General features: G+C 40.2%; 1 protein-coding gene and 1 pseudogene across 2 annotated transcripts; one reads left to right on the top strand and one right to left on the bottom strand.

The window, feature by feature from the left end:
• The first annotated feature begins 1,917 nt into the window (after positions 1-1,917).
• DDIT4L (DNA damage inducible transcript 4 like) lies at positions 1,918-7,612 on the top strand. Of its 2 annotated transcripts, none has more exons than XM_029921600.1 (3): positions 1,918-2,013; positions 3,275-3,414; positions 5,396-7,612. In XM_029921600.1, the coding sequence occupies exons 2-3, from the start codon at positions 3,324-3,326 to the stop codon at positions 5,884-5,886; spliced, it is 582 nt and encodes a 193-aa protein (XP_029777460.1). In that variant the 5' UTR covers positions 1,918-2,013; positions 3,275-3,323; the 3' UTR covers positions 5,887-7,612. The 2 variants fall into 2 exon arrangements, with proteins under 2 accessions (XP_029777460.1, XP_029777418.1); XM_029921558.1 differs by lacking the exon at positions 1,918-2,013 and adding an exon at positions 2,785-2,969.
• Positions 7,613-16,246: 8,634 nt separating this feature from the next.
• LOC115277531 lies at positions 16,247-16,758 on the bottom strand (annotated as a pseudogene).
• Positions 16,759-16,790: the final 32 nt, after the last annotated feature.

The following is a 16,790-nucleotide window of genomic DNA, read 5'->3' on the forward strand; positions in this document are numbered from 1 at the left end:
CTCTCTTAATAATAAATAAACTTTAAAAAAAGGCCTTATTCAGAGAAGGACAGATGCCATATGTTTGCACCCACGGGTCTAACAGAAGAAACCTACCAGAGAACCATAGGGAGGGGAAGGGGGAAAGAGAGTTGGGGAGAGAGAGGGACACAAAACCTGAGAGACTATTGAATACAGAAAACAAACTGAGGATTGAAGGGAAGGGGGAGGGGGGAAAGAGGTGGTGGTGATGGAGGAGGGCACTTGTGGGGAGAAGCACTGGGTGTTATATGGAAACCAATTTGACAATAAACTATTATAAAAAATAAAATAAAAATCTAAAAAATAAAAAAATAAAAAAGGCCTTACTTATGATTTTGGTAGTTTGCTATATTACACTGGTTTATGAAAGGCAATCAAAGTATTTAACCAATTAGATTTTTTCTTCATATTCAACTATTATTTCCAGTAAGCACCCTCACAAACTATTTTTACAGTATTAGAGAGGATGTAACAAAACAGCAATGAAATGTAGTTACTTCATCATGACCTCATACACCTGAGGTACACCCCTGTGATAAACCTTCAGTTATAATTAATATATCCACAACACTTAAAAACTAAGACTAAGTGTGTCATCTCTTGACAAAACTATAATGGCCCTTAGTTTTTCCAAATTCTGTTCTATGATTCATTTTTTAAAATTAGGTCTGTTTATTTAACCCCACAAAGATGCAAACTCCTGATAGAATGAATATTCTACCTTGTAAGTAGATGAAAAGGGACAATCTCCACTAATTCTCTCAAGTATGTGTTCCACATCAATCATTCCTTATGCTCTATAATTCCCAAAAGCTAGGCCCATTCATCCAGAAAGAATATTATTCAGTCTTTTGTACATATAAATTATTTTCTGCAGTACAATCTCAAAGGGCTTTGCAAAATTTCAGTTAGTGGTAAAAGCCAGGAGTAACTGCCATGTTCTAGAAAGTCCAATCATCTTTCTGGTCTTTTGGGAGTACTTAGTTTATGAGTTTTGCCTAAATACCCTAAGGGAAATGAAATGGGTGATATCTTTATTTCATTGGTGTAGGTTCAGACCACTCATTATATTAATGGAATAACTCTCCTCGGAGGCAGGTAAGAGACAGCTTCATTAACATTGCCACCTAGATGAAGAAAGGAGTTTCTGCAGTTTGCCCTCTCCTCCACCCCCCACATTGCTGGGCAGCTGAGGGGGACCCGGAGCAGGCACTCATCTATTGGTCCTGAACATACTGGCCACTGAAACTGCTTTTTAATCGGCTTAAATGGGCTTGTTTGTTTCCCATTTTTCTGTTATTGAAATAGAAGTGGAAATCTGCTTTCAAAGACCAGCCTATCATCATCTCCTTCCTTGGCTGGCCTGACCTTCAGGCAGTGCAGCTGCCAGAGTCCAGTTAAAAATGGACTGTCAAGCTGGCTTTAATTTCTGTTGCTCTGCCTCCCAATGTCCTCCCACTGATCTGTTTATCACACCCTCCGTACCCCTTCTGTTGTTGTTTTTCTTACTGAGAGTTTTTAGCCTGGACAGCTGAATCTGCTTTTCAAGGCCCTAACCTACAGATCCTCGTACACATAATCCCAGAAGAGAACACTAGAACCTCCTCCTTGTAGAAAAGTCTTCCCCTCCGGGCATCCCCTCCCTCGCCTCTCCTGACCCACGACCTTCGGTGGAGCAGACCATCTTCTGCTGCACGTCAAAGCAGGAAAAGGGTGTCTTAGTGACTCTGAAAGAAAATCTTGTTTGGCTTCCTGCCCATGGGTTGTGTGAGCAGATTGTGCGCGGCTCCTCTGTCTCTTGGTGCGCTCCGGTTCTGGAATGCGCAGCAAGCCACACACGGATTATTCCTACCTAGCAGGTTCTAAAATTCGATGCTCTGGCCCCTTCAAGGCTGCCCGCGACCAGGCTTCTCCCCCTAACAGGGCTCGCCAGATACGACTACCTCTGGGAATGACAGTTGCTCCTTAGGATCAGGCGAAGCAGCAGCTAAGGTCCCACTAATGGTTTTGCTTTAGTTTTGTTGGCAAACTCCCCTTCATTCAAGCTCCCGGCGCTGTGGAGCCAGGTCTAATTAGAAGAGTCCCAGGCTCACCCTTCTCGCGGAGAAAACGCATTAGTCATAGATGAAACCGCAGAAAGGGTGCCTGGAGTGCAGTGGAGGATGAAGCCCTTCCGAAAATGTTGGAGAGCCTCCGATGCGGAAAAGGCAAACTAGATCTGACCGCGGGCAGAAGGGGAGGATGTGAAAACCTGGGACCTACGCCGAGTAGAGCTGACTTGGTTAGAGGCCAGAGTTAAGTGCATAAATGATGCTCACTGAACATCGAAGCAGATATATAAGCAATGTGTTCAGGATGACACAGCAAAGCCTTGAGTCGCGGTAATAGACGGAAAGGGCGGAATGCTTCCCGCTGTCCCCGACAGAATCTTAACAAGGGCACCAGCAACAGGAGAGCGCGCGCGCGCTGGGGGTGGGGTCGCGCCAAAGAATCCAAGTTGGTGGTGGAAGGGGAGTGGTCAGTCTTTGGCGACTCGAGCACCCGGAATTGCGGACTCGGTGACCTGCGGCCCACCCAGGAAACAGCAGGTGTCTACCCTGCCGCAAGCTTATCCTCAGTTTCCCAGCGGCTCCCCTAGGGCTGCTGCGAGAGGCAGGGTTGAAATACGAACGGACCCCGGGAAGGGCGGGGCGCAGGGCGGCGGAGGGGTGGTGCAGGTGGGCGGGCCGCGCCTGGGTGAAAAGGCTGGGCCTATAAAGTGCTCGCGGTCCCAGGGGCTATGCTGCTCGGTGGAGCGGGTACTACGCGTGCTGGGGACCGGTCGCTGCTCGGGTCTGCAGGTCTCTGAGCTTCCGAGGGAGAAGGTGCCTTGTGGGGGGATAGTTCCTGCCTCGATTTACCCCGCAGCCCAGCCAGCGAGGGCACCCGCCCCAGCGAACTCCCGGCAGGTGAGCGAGGCAGCGACCTTGGGGGAGGGAGCAGGGGCTAAGGGCTACGCAGTTCCGGGCGCTGGGGTGAGCCCCGCGGGGCAGACTGGCTCCAAGTTTTGCTAACTTTGAATTCGTTTTAGGCTGCGGCCGTTGCCGGCGTCTCCACTCCCGGGGCTTTGTAAACTTGAGTTGCGGAGGCCGGTTCCTCCCCTTTGGAAAATGACTGGCTCGGCTAGTTTGCTTCGGCGGCGCTGGGCGTTTTAGAAGCCTTTGCACGTCTTGTCTCCGTTTGCAAATCTGCCCTTCTTGACTTCTTTTTCCAGTGCCCCAGAAAGGCCGTTCCGCCCCGCGAGCGAAACGGAGCCGTTGACCATGGTTGCCACTGGCAGTTTGAGCAGTAAGAACCCGGGCAGCATTTCAGAGTTGCTGGACCATGGCTTCCACCCGGGGAGCCTGCTCAATGGTGAGTTTCCCAGCCGCCCGCCACTCTCTACACTTAAGGTCGAAGCCCTTGGGTAGAAGAGATGGGCGGGCGGTGGCGCCCCTTCCCTTGATGTGGAGAGTGCTACAAAATCTATCTGAAAAGACTCCTTTCCAAACTTTCTAGCATCTTCTTCTGTTCATTATAGTAAGAAACAAAAGCAGCAACAAAAATAAAATAAAATAACCCAAGGCTGCGTGGTCTAGTTTGCGGGTAACAGGCTGTTTGAGATTAAACGTTATATAGGTTCCTTATGGGGTTGTGAATTTACAGCGAATTTTAAGTGTACAGTTTTGTGTTTTAACAAATGTGTTCATCCTTATAGCCACTGCCTTCAACCCTCCCCTCAAACTCTCTTGTACCCATTTGCCATCAGTTCTCCACTCTCGCCCTCCCCTGTCCCCAGGGAAACACTAATCTGCATTTTTGTCTCCATAAATTAGTTTCACCTCCACAGTTTCATACAAATGGATTCATTTAATACATACTTTTACATCTGATTCCTTTTCCGCAGCCTAATGATGTGGAGATCCTTTTTAATGTTGTGGCTTAGATCAGGATGCGTTCCTTTTGATTGCTGAGTAGTATTCTATTTGTGAGTATTCCCAGTCTCCTGTTTTTAACGCCAAAAGGAAATTTTAAAACAGCGGTGGTGCTAGACATATTTCCATTTGCAATTTTTTTAATGTTTCATTTATTTTTGAAAGAGAAACAGCGTGAGCAGGGGAGGGTCAGAGAGAGAGACCCAGAATCCCAAGACAGGCTCCAGGCTCTGAGCTAGCTGTCTGCATAGAGCCTGATGTGGGCCTTGAACCCACTAACTGCAAGATCATGACCTGAGCGAAGTCGGAGGCTTAACGAAGGAGCCACCCAGGTGCCCCTTCCATTCGCAATTTGAAGCAGCAGTTTCCAGGTTACACACTGCTGTGCTACTAAGGAGCTGTGTGGCATAGACAAATTGCTTCAGATCTTTGAAGGCAAAGTGGTTGATGACCTAATTGTATAGGCCAAAGCTCTAGAATTCTGTCTTCGATATAAGTAAAATATGGAGCCTTATAATTTGGAGTGTATTTGTTTTATTTAGTTATAAAAAAAATGATCTAACTGGATGCATGATGTGGAAAGAGGAAAAGGCAGGAGCCAATGAAGGTGAAGTATGCTTAGGGAGCAGAGCCCTGCGCCCTTGACTGTGTGTGTGTGTGTGTGTGTAGAGTGGCATTCTGCCAAGTGGAAGGATTAATTTGGAAGGTAGGTGACCAAATGCAGAGTGTCTCTTTTCCTTTGAGCAAATCTAATTTTATTTTCCTAGGAGTGTTTTGTTTTGCTTGGCTACGGCAACTACCCAGCCAGTTATAAATATCCTCGTGAACCTCAAAGGTCTTCCCTTTGAGCAGTTTTTAATCAGAGAGGTTGAAGCTAAAATTGGGATCTGCAGACCATTCTGGTAGAGACTGTGAAAGACACACATTCAATATTTAATGTAACTCAGCAAGTCCATCTTAAGTTCACTAAGGAGCAGGAGCAAAAATTCTTCATTTTACAAGAACAAACACATATAATCTTAGGAAGTAACAGTCCATCAAACCAAAAAAATTACGACCACTTTTATTCCAGACGTAATATGTGTTCTGTGTAAAACAAAATTAGAAAACCCTCAGAGTAAGAGAGAAAAGAAAATCACTGGTTTTTTATACAATCTGTAAGCTTGTGTGTGTGTACACCTGCAAGTATAAAGAATAAAGGTTAGATCATATCCATCCTTTTTATCAAAATCTTTACCCCATAGATGAATTTCCAGTCTCAGAGAGGGTCAGTGGCTTGCTGTGGTATGCAGTAGTTAACAGCAGGGTGAAGCCTCTTGACTCCCAAACCACTACGAGCAACAGGTAGACATGGTGGATAGAAGTAACCAATGTTACTATCTTGGTGTGTTTCTTTCATCTTGAACTTCCATTTTCTACAGATTTTGACTACTGGGATTATGTTGTTCCTGAACCCGACCTCAATGAGGTGATTTTTGAGGAGTCCACGTGCCAGAATTTGGTTAAAATGCTGGAGAACTGTCTTTCCAAGTCAAAGCAAACCAAACTTGGTTGCTCCAAAGTCCTTGTCCCTGAGAAACTGACCCAGAGAATAGCTCAAGACGTCCTGCGGCTTTCCTCCACGGAGCCCTGCGGCCTGCGAGGTTGTGTTATGCACGTGAACTTGGAAATTGAAAACGTATGTAAAAAGCTGGATAAGATTGTGTGCGATTCTAGTGTGGTGCCCACTTTTGAGCTCACACTTGTGTTCAAGCAGGAGAACTGCTCATGGACTAGCTTCAGGGACTTTTTCTTCAGCCGAGGTCGCTTCTCATCTGGCTTCAGGCGAACTCTGATCCTGAGTTCAGGATTCCGCCTCGTTAAGAAAAAGCTTTACTCCTTGATTGGAACAACAGTCATTGAAGAGTGCTGATAAGGAAATATTTTAAAGATCCTTCTTATAATTGGGTAATAAAACTACACAGCTGCCCCCTGAGAGTCATTTGTGGTCCCCTTACCTCCTCTCAGCCAGAAACCCTGAACTGAGTCATCTCCTTCCATGGCTCCACATTGATAGCAACCCAACTAAGAGGCCAATTTCATGGCTTTGGAGAAAGGACCTGAGAAAGTGTACATTCTCTGCCTATATCACATGTTTTCACAAAATGGCATGGAATAAAAGAAGCAACCCACTTTAGTTTTCTGTTTGACTTCGCTTTGTACAGGGGGGCTTGCTAACGAGACTCTAAGTTGACTGTGCCTAGTCTGATTTTCATATGGCTTTTTTTTCTGTATGTTTTCAGAGTGATCCTTTCGGTCACAGAAACTTAATGATGCTTAGCCCACCAAAACTTCCAGAAGCCTGCATCAATTTCCTGCCCCTCCTCAAATGTAAAGGGTTCCTAGACTGAAGGGTAGAATTTAGTGGGCAAACTTAATTAAAAGTTAACCCCACGCAGGCGTGAATAAGCGATGTCACATCAAGAACAGCACTTCTTCCCCGTTTCTTTGCATCCTGTCTGTGCTTCTGTTTCAAAGAGGTGGCGAAAGCATGTATTTCATTTCAGTAACAGTGATGTTTTCAATATGGTACAATTCAAGCTCACTTTTTCTAGTGCTCAAGTAGTGAATGTTAGTTTTCAGCTAAAAAAATGGAAAATGGTGAACCGATTTTTTGGCATCTAGTTGATTACTCTTCCACTGGTGAATATGGATGGGGATGAGAGGTGAGTTCTCAGATCCGCTCCTTTCTCATTTGCTTGATAATCTCACTTCTTTTCGCCATTAATATATGTTTAACCTCAGATGAACCATCTCACTGTGTCGGTGTCATCTGGCCCGGGCATCTCCTAGGAACCAAAGTTTCCCTCCTTAACCTGAATCTTCAAAGGGGATAGGTACATGCTACCACTTTTCATCACCAAGTTGGGCCTATTTACGAAGGCCGCTGTGGTCATGGGTGTCTAGTTTACAGTACAGACTAGAGAATGAGAGCCGGGGCCTCGCTAACCCCTTCTCTTCAACCTTGGATACCTGTTCCTGGGGAACAAGAAAGATGTTTTTTCTGGTCCCAACTTGCTGGGTCACTAGCCATCCTTGTGGAATCTTAATGAGAGTATAGCCTCTACACTGTGATCCTCAATTCAGCAAGGCCCTCACATTTTTGTAGTAAGTCACCCATCAGGAGCTGATTTTGGTCTCATGCCAAATTATTAGTACCACCGCTTTATAAACCTGAAGCCAGGCTCCTAGACACAAAAGTCTTCATCCTGATGTTACTCAAAAGCGGGCCCTGCTGATCCCATAAGTGACCTAAAACTTCACTATTCAAATCAGCAAGCAGTCTAACAAATCGATCTCTTCACATTTGGAATGATCCCGCAAAGCTGAACTGTATAGGACGGGGCCAGGATAAGTCGACCTTGTTTGCATTCTGCTATTGTTTAGGACTCCGGAGGCCACTGTGATTCCGTGGGCGAGACTTCTCGGCCTGGATGGATGTAGAACCACTCTCCTTCTTCCACTAACAGTTGTCATGGACTCTTGTCTTTCGTGCTCATGAAATGGCAATGGCTTATGGAGATTCTGAAGTTAATATTCCTGTTCAAGGAAATTAAAGTTTATCTATTTTTGACAATAAAGCTTCATATATTTTTTAATTCTGTTGCCTTCTTCATCTTTAATGAGTTGATCCAATAATCACTTGAAAATATATCTGACAGTATTTAAGGGAAGATGACCAAACAATTACTCCTTTTCAGCAAAGGCTATTTGTACCCTTCATTCTAATAGTCCAATTCTACTTATCACATGGGCTTGTGTATCAATAGTGATTTGCTTCTTGATTTTTCAATTACAATAATTTTTTAGAAAAACATTAATAATTTGGGTGCCTTTGGCAACCACCATTTTAGACACCAACACTGATTCTGTCAACTGTCTATAGATCAAATTGTAAGATCAGTGTACATTTTCATTTTCATGAGTTTATTCCATTCGAACATATCTTTGTGGTTTTTTTTTTTTTAGTGTTTGGTTTTCAGAGAGAGACAGAGTGTGAGCAGGGGAGGCAAAGAGAGAGAGAGGGAGACATAACCTGAAGCAGGCTCCAGGCTCTGAGCTGTAAGCACAGAGCCCGACACAAGGCTCGAACTGACAAACCATGAGATCATGACCTAAATTGAAGTTGGACGCTCAACCAACTGAGCCACTTGGGTGCCCCTCTAACGTATCTTTCTAATTCAATTACTGTCAAGTTGAGTTTTGCTTCAACTATCAAGTTTTATTTCAATGACCTAATATTGAATTGAGTTTATTCCATTTGAATGTATCTTTCTAATTCTACTACTGTCAAGTTGAGTTTTTAATCTTCTCATCTATCTTTTCTGTCTCCTAATTTATGGTTATTAGCTCAGATTTCTCAAACTGCTTAGCCCACATTTAATAAGACTCACTCAATATTGGACTGTTCTAGGTGCTTCGCATAAATGATCTCATTTACTTCTCCAAGAGCCCTATGAAATGAGGCTACTGTAATCTCCTTCTTGTAGATAACTGTGCAGACACAGAGAGGTTTAGTAAGCTGTCCAAAGTCAGCAGGTTACACAGGAGAGCGGGAATACTATATGAAACCAAGCCAGCTCATGGGCTGAGCTCACCATGCTGCTACAAAGTCCACAAGGCAGCACAGAGACCATATCCACATCACCAAACACCAAAAGACTGTAAAAACGATACTGGAAACATCTACCCCTAAATTTGAAGAAAGAATAATTAATGTGGTTTCTTTTCAGATAGGAAAAATGATACTACTGTCTGTATTCACCGTTCACTGGAGCTGAGCTGTGCTTAAAATAAAAAACCATCCAAATGTTTAAAATACATGCATTTCAGTCTTGGCACTTTTATGCCTGTTTGGTATGATTGGCCTGGTTACTTTCTCCTGTACCTTCAAAATAAGGTGTAATCTGTCCCCTTTCTCTCCCAATAGAGAATAAACTGTTAACTACAATGTGTGATGGCCTCTTGAGAGAATGGGATATCTTATTATCCTCTTAGTAATAGAAAGATAGTTTTATAGTAATGGATTCAGTCTCCTGAATCTATTTCACCAATAATAACGTATCTTCATGGGGTCAGCTTCATGCTGCCCTATTGACAGTTTTCCATTTGCATAGTGGAAGGATGTACAAGTGTAAAACGTTGAGGTCTATTACATTCAGTTCTTAACTATATTGGTTTAAACAAGTGAAGATAATAACAAAAGTCCAAGGCAAGTTGGTGGCAGATGTAGGTACATGCTGATGTGCTGGGAGGAGCATGGTATGGATATTCAGAACCCTGGACTCTTGCCACTGAGTATAGACTCCCCCTTCTCTATCAGATCCTCTGAATCTGCCACAGACAAGAGAAAAACCTGTGAAGGGTTTCATGGCAAATTCAGGGGCCAAGTGTGGAAGTTATGTACACAATCTCTGTCAACCTCCCATTAGAATTCAGTCGCGTGACTCCATCAATTTTAAGAAAGGCTGGGAAAGGTAGTGCACAGTGTGCCCAGAAAGAAGTGGGCTTGATGAACCATTTCTACCACACAGAAAGAAACAAGTTAGTCTATGAAACAATGAAGAGCCCAGACCCATCCCTACACATATAAGGAATGTTGATTTGCAGCAGAGTTGGCACTTTAGATCAATGGGTAAATGATGGTGTTTTTAACCGTTCAACTACGTGAAAGAATGGAATTGGATACATATACATCAAGTATAACAATCCATTCCAGATTGATGAAAGAATTCAGTGCGAAAAGGAAACTTTTAAGAAGCAATGTAAATTTTATGGTTTTGATGTAGGGAAAGATATCGCAAATAAGATACAAAGAAATCACTGAAGCTTCTTTTTATCACATAACACTATGAAGAGAATGAAAATACAAGTCATGTACTGGAAGAAAGTATCTTCTATACATATAACTGAAAAAGAGTAACAAGAACATATTAAGAATCCTCTCAAAGCAATTAGAATAAAATAACCCAAGAAAAAATATGGGCAAAAGCTTGAATAGACACTCTACAGAGAAGGAAGTTGAGAAGTATATGAAAAGATGCTCAATTTAACTAGTAACAAGAGAAATGCAAATTAAAAACACAAGACACCAATGTATAGACATCATTTTCTTAAAAAAAAAAAGATGTAAAAAAAGAAAATCTGAAAATTCCAAATGCTAGTGAGGATATAGGGGGGAAAAACCTTACTTCAACATGCTAATTGGTACCTATATCTCTGCCCTTTGGCATTAGTTTGTAGAGTTGAAGCTATTATATGGGTCATCAATTCCATTTTTAGTTATCAAAACTAGACCAGTATTCTTCAAGCTTTTTTGCTTGTTGCACATCTGTAAAATCTCTATAAAAATACACCTCCTGCCATATATTGTTAAATTGCCATCCAAAAATTTCATCCTAAGTCTAAAAAGTTGCAAGGGATGTACCTCTAAAATGTAATAAGTATCAATTTTTTTAATGAAATGATTTCATTGTTAACTGTTTCCAGTGGGATGTAAATAGTATGATAATTTAATACTCAATATCTATTTAGAAAACACTAAAATAAGATCTTCAGAATATAATTTTTCAGTGTTACTTATTTTTTCTGTGCTTTCTTAAAGTCTACTTTTTATACTGAATCTTACCTTCATGTAATATTTTTTTAATGCTTATTTATTTTTGAGAGAGAGAAAGAGAGAGAAGGGGAGAGGGGCAGAGGGAGTCAGAGAGGATCCCAAGCAGGCTCTGTGCTGTCAGCGCAGAGCCCGACGTGGGGCTCCAACTCACAAACTGTGAGATCATGACCTAAGCAGAAATCAAGAGTCAGGCACTTAACCAAATGAGCCACCCAGGCACTCCACCTTCATATAATACATTTTAAGCTTAAAAGTCTTTTATTAATATTTCTTCTCTACAATAAAAGCAAGATTATAAATTAAAATTACATTATTTAGAATAATCTGTAACCATAGGTCTTTAAATGTTAATGTTTTGATAAAGATAACATTACAAATAATAATCATATACAATTATCAAAGCATTAAGTATGTTTTTGAATTTTATAAATACTATTAAACACAAAAATACTATCATCTTTTAGTGAGACGATTCTTTTAAATTAGTTAATTAATTTATAGATAAATACTGGGTTTCTCTAGAATTAGAGGATTAAGCATCATTTTTTGTTTCTACAGACATAAGCTCTGAATAATAATATATTAATAAATATGTGGGAATTGAAGAGATTTAGTTATTACAATATCAAATTGTAGTCAATCTTTGAGCTACTTTCAAGATAATGTGTCAAAATTACACAAATATTAATCACCAAAGATATTTTCAATGATCAATAAGCAGATCATTCAATTAGATTTTCTTCCAATATTACTGAAATCAAAGGATTAAAAAAAAGAAACCTGATTTGCAAAAAGACTTGTTACTGAGATGCATTACCTAGTTTGCTTAGGCTGCCAGAACAAATACTACTGAAAAGGTGGCTTAAAGAGAAATATATTTCCTTGCCATCCTGGAAAATAACGTGTGATATCAAGGTGTTGGCAGAATCAAGGTATTTTCTCTGAAGGCGCTCTACTGGGGTAGCGTGTGCCTGTCCTCTCTCAATCTTCACCTTGTCTTCCCTCTGTACTGTTTATGTCCAAACCTCTTCTTATTAGGACATCAGTCGTATTGCATTAGGAATCACCCTAATGACCTCATTTAACTTAATCATCTCTTGAAAGACCCTGCCTCCAGATACAATCACATGCCGAGGTACTGGGGGTTAGGACTTCCACATACTAATATCAGGGATGTACAATTCAGCCCAGACAACCAGACGTTCAAATGGTTCACTTTCTCAGTACTATCCTACAGCAATATTTCAAACTGTTCATTTGCTTGGTACCTTTCAAGTTAGATCATTACACCCCAAAATAGAACATTGTATTAAGATTGACCAACAGAGAGAAGTATGGCTTTTTTGAAATGGCCAAAGAAGGTCATTACATTACACAGGAAGCCAGCAAGTAAGACCGACATCTCAAGTAATTTCTCAGGAAGTTCAATTTTTAAGGAAGAGTGCTTATAGAGGAAAGGGGTTAGGATTGGTTCCCTTAAAATCACACATGTGTCACATCCCTCACAAAACACATTTGTATATTCCACATTCATTTCCCCGTGTTCACACTACTCGCATCCGCGTTCCAGGAGACTGACAATTCAGCATCAGATTTTGTTTGGAAAAACAGCATGAAAACAAGACAAATGTCCACAAATGTAATGAATTGTGGTAGAGTTGATATTGGAATGCTAAACAACAATGAAAATGAATGGAATTTAAGTCACAAATGACCTGGATGAAACTTTTTTTTTAGGTAGTTTATTGTCAAATTAGTTTCCATACAACACGCAGTGTTCTTTCCCACAAGTGCCCTACCTGGATGAAACTTTAAGATGTAACATTGAATGCAAAAGAAATCACAAAAGAATTAAGAGGCAATTTTTCTGTTTATGTAGTGATTAAAAACATGAAAAATTAAAATGTTTTGGGATACCAATATATGTGGTTTATCTATTTTTTAAAAATCCAGGGATTTAGAAGCACAGATTTGTAAGAGAGTGGAGGATATCTGAAAAGATAGCAAAGTATGTAGGAGGTGGGCACACATATATTGTTGAATCCTGACTCCTTATGCTTTACACGTATTTTACAACTCTTTGTTGGTACCTACTCAATAGTTAATAAATCATTTAAAATTTTTAAAAGACTATGGGCAATTTAAAAAGTTAAGTGAAATTCAAACTATATCTCTAAGACTTTTCCGTACTTACAACAAATATATTTTCACAAGACTGGCTCTAAGAAATAGGAAGATCTGATTATTTATTTGGGTTGCTAATTTTTCCTAGTATAAATATCTTGAACAAACTTCAACAATAATTATAGCCAGCCTTAAATTATTCTCACCATGGAAGGAAGCCACAGAATAAATAATGTAAAACAATGTACAATGCAAAAATCATTACCATTTGGCCATGGACTGCATATTATTAATCTTTTGATACATTTACCTTTGCAGAAAATAATATAAAATGATGTTTATTTCCTGAGCACACAATATGACAGAGCATGCTGAGGAATGCCGACTATGTGAAAGAGGCTGCCTAGGAACTTGGCCAGCTGGATAATTAATCTTATTTCGAGAACTGATAATTAGGTCAAGTTATTTACATAAATACATTAGTGAATAACTTGCAAATATAGAAAAAAAACAAACTTCTTCAATCTACTCAGAACATGCCGAAGAAAATGCAAAGGCAAACTAGTCAAATCTCAAATCAAAACTCAAATTATACTCAAGTATGACTTTGCTGGGAAAGAGGAGGGTAGTTTTATAGATGTGTTTCAAGGCAAAACTCCAGACGAAAGCCCTTTGGAGTGAGTATAAAAGAGCATTTTGCAATGTCCTCGCAGCAGTAGCATAAAGATATAGAGTCAACTCTTATTGTGTTTCAGAGAATTCTCCAGGTAGCTACCACATAAATCAAATAGAACTTTCTATAATAGGCACTGTGGAGTATGAAGGAAATATTAGCAGCAGCACAAGCAAGCTTTAACAGGAGGGGAAGTGAGTCTGGTGTCGAGAATTCTAGATGGTCTAAGATTTCTCCTGCTTTAGAGGTAATGTGTTAGCCTGCCACCGTTTCATGGATTCCTTGAGTATAAGACACAAGACTCCTGGATCAGAGACAAAGGGTTTTATTACTCATGCCCAGCAAGTAGCATGAGCATCAGCATATCTGCATCAGTCACCTCATACCCCCTGTCCCACAGGAGCAGTAGTGTTGGACCCTGATGGATTCCTAAAGGAAAGGAACTCTGAACCGAGGGTACTCAAGCCTTTTATAATGGGCATGCCTGCCCTTTGCCCAGAGGGAGACACTATCTTCCACCACTGATCACTATATGAACTCCCTTGAAAAGAGATTCCAGAACTGCCTCACTCGGAAGACATGAAGAAGCATGACCGACTACAGAGGACTGCTTCCCAGAAACCAGTATCAAGACCTGAGCCGGTCATTCATTGTTACAAAGTCAGCACAGTAAACAAATGACTTTCATATCCTGATTAATACATGTATACCCAACAAAATAGCCCCAAAATATTAAGTGCAATGGTAAGTGCAAATTATAAAATTTGACCTGAATAATTCAGAAGCCTAGCGAATGTTATTAATACACTTCTCTCAATAATTGAAAGATCAATATAAAAGAGAATTAATTATTCAGGGGCACTTCAGGCTCAGTCGGTTAAGCATCAACTCTTGATCTCAGTTCAGGTCTTGAATCTCAGGACCGTGAGTTCAAACCCAGTGTTGGATTATGTGCTGGGCATGTAGCCTACTTAATAAATAAATTAATTAACTGAGGTAATAAGTAAATAAGCAAATAAATAAGAATTAAAGAATTGAAGATTTGAAAGACAACTACATATTATGTTTAGTAACCATGCAATGAACTATAAACCTCCAACTTGCTAAATACACATTACTTTTGTGTATACAGGAAACAGTCTCAAAAATTTACCACAATTTGTATATAACACAAAACAAACCTTAAATTAACACAGATTGTTCTGTGAATAAATATAAAAAACATAAAAATAACCACAAAAGAGCCATAAATTTGGGGATTTAAACAAATACACTTCTACATAATTCTTAGGTCAAATAATAAGAAAAACCTTAGCGTTTAATGATAATGAAGTTGTTACATATCAAAAACATCTAGGATGCAATTAAGACAATCCATAAAAAACTAGGACACCTACGTGGCTCAGTCGGTTAAGTGCATGACTCTGATTTCGGCTCCGGCCATGACCTCACAGTTCATGAATTTGAGCCCCAAATTGGGCTCCATGCTGACAGTGCAGAGCCTGCTTAGCATTCTCCTTCTCTCCCTCTCTCTCTGCCCTTCCCTTGCTCGCTCATCCTCCCTCTCTCTCAAAATAAATAAATAAACTTAAAAAAAAAAGACAATCTGTAAAAAGAAATGAATAGCCTTAAATGTTTATATGAGGGGGTAGAAACCTTGAAAATCAATGTTTTAAATCCCCAAGACGTTAGAAAGAAAATTCTGAAATCCCAAAAACTAAAAGGGAGGAGATGATAAATATGGAAGCAGTAATTAAAGAATTAAGAAACAGAAAAAATAGGAAAAAATCAAAGTCTGACTTTTTGGAAAAGACATTGACAAATGAGGGGAAATGGAGAAGTGAAAAATAGAGAGCACCTATACAGAGTCGTAGGCATGAAAACTGCAACATAAATACAGATGTAATAGGTAACACAAGAAAAATAAAGGGACATGTTATAACATAACTAAATGTCAATATTGTGTTGACTAAAAAAAGAAGAATTAGTATAGTATAATACATATTGTTCGTGGATCTATACATATGTAGTAATGGGATGCAACATACATGTAAAAAATAAAAACTAATTCAGTATAGTAGTTACCCCCAGAGAGAGCAAAGGACGAGATCTGAGAATCCTGTTTAAGAGCATCTCTAATGAATTATTAATCAAAAACAAAAGATAAATAAGTTTGCAAACTGTTAAAATCCAGTACACAGATATTTATTTTCTGATTTGCTTTATTTTTCTGTGTGCTTGAATATTTTATATTTTTTTGAAAAGGATTGATATTCACGAGAGGGTTTATTCAAGGGAAAGGGTTTCACATGGAAAGAATGAGGCAGCAGAAAAAAATTGAAATCCTGCTGAGCAACTTGAAGGCAGAGACTTCGATGTTTGTCTTTGTCATTATTCAATAACCATTTATTAGTTTAGTAAGAGGTCACTATGGCCCAGAATGTAGAGGTGCTTGGGAAGCAACCCCGAGAAATGCAGTTTCTACATAGTTGAGCCATTTCATGGTTGTAACTGGCAAAGTTCTATTACAATACATATTTGGGGGAAATCAATCAGATAGTATTGGTTTTTTTTAATTATTTAATACCTTTATTAACAGGTGCTTGTCGTTTGTTGACTTTTTTGAAAAAATCAAGTTGCAAACTTTTATTACAAATTAAAAATGAGGTTCTTAAAAATCTCAACTTGACCAGATATGACACAATTTAAAAACCTTTAAAGGTGTATTGAGAAAAACCAGGCTTTTTTTTCTTTTTTCTAAAAAACACTTTTGTCGTTACCAAAAAGAGACGTCTTTAAGTAAAAATAATAAAAACCCCATGCTGCATAGATAATGCAGATAGTTCTAGTTATCTGGTCAATGGGCAAAAAGCAAGCACTTAAGGTCTTCAGCTCCAATCTTTTGTTCATTTCTTATTGCTGGAATTTCATATTCATTTCTTCTTGTTGGATGACTCAACCGGATGATGGTAGAGACTGTAAGCCGGCATTTACTCGGCCCCGCCCTGCTCAGCCTCGGGAGCGGACGAATTCTCAGCTGGTGGATCGGCTGCTTTTGTCTCTTTGCATCTTGTGGTTTAGGGTTTTCTGGGTCTCTGCGTCGGTAATTGAAGTTGCGGCGGTACCGACGTTGAGGTGGCTGCTGACCCTGGGTCTCATCTCCTAGATTTTCCTTATCTTCTTCATTGCCGTCCTCTCTAGGCTGTCTTTGGCGAGGAGGACCCCTGCGGAATCGTGGTCTATAATCCCCATACATATTCTGTGTCACTGGTCTACCTTGTTCTCCTGCACCCTGGTTGTCAGCACCTTCCATCGCTTCTCCCTGCACAGGAGGGGTGGAATCCTGTGGTCGGCGCCCGCA

The sequence above is a fragment of the Suricata suricatta genome, chromosome 1 (assembly GCF_006229205.1).
Source record: "Suricata suricatta isolate VVHF042 chromosome 1, meerkat_22Aug2017_6uvM2_HiC, whole genome shotgun sequence".
NCBI classification, from domain to species: Eukaryota; Metazoa; Chordata; class Mammalia; order Carnivora; family Herpestidae; genus Suricata; species Suricata suricatta.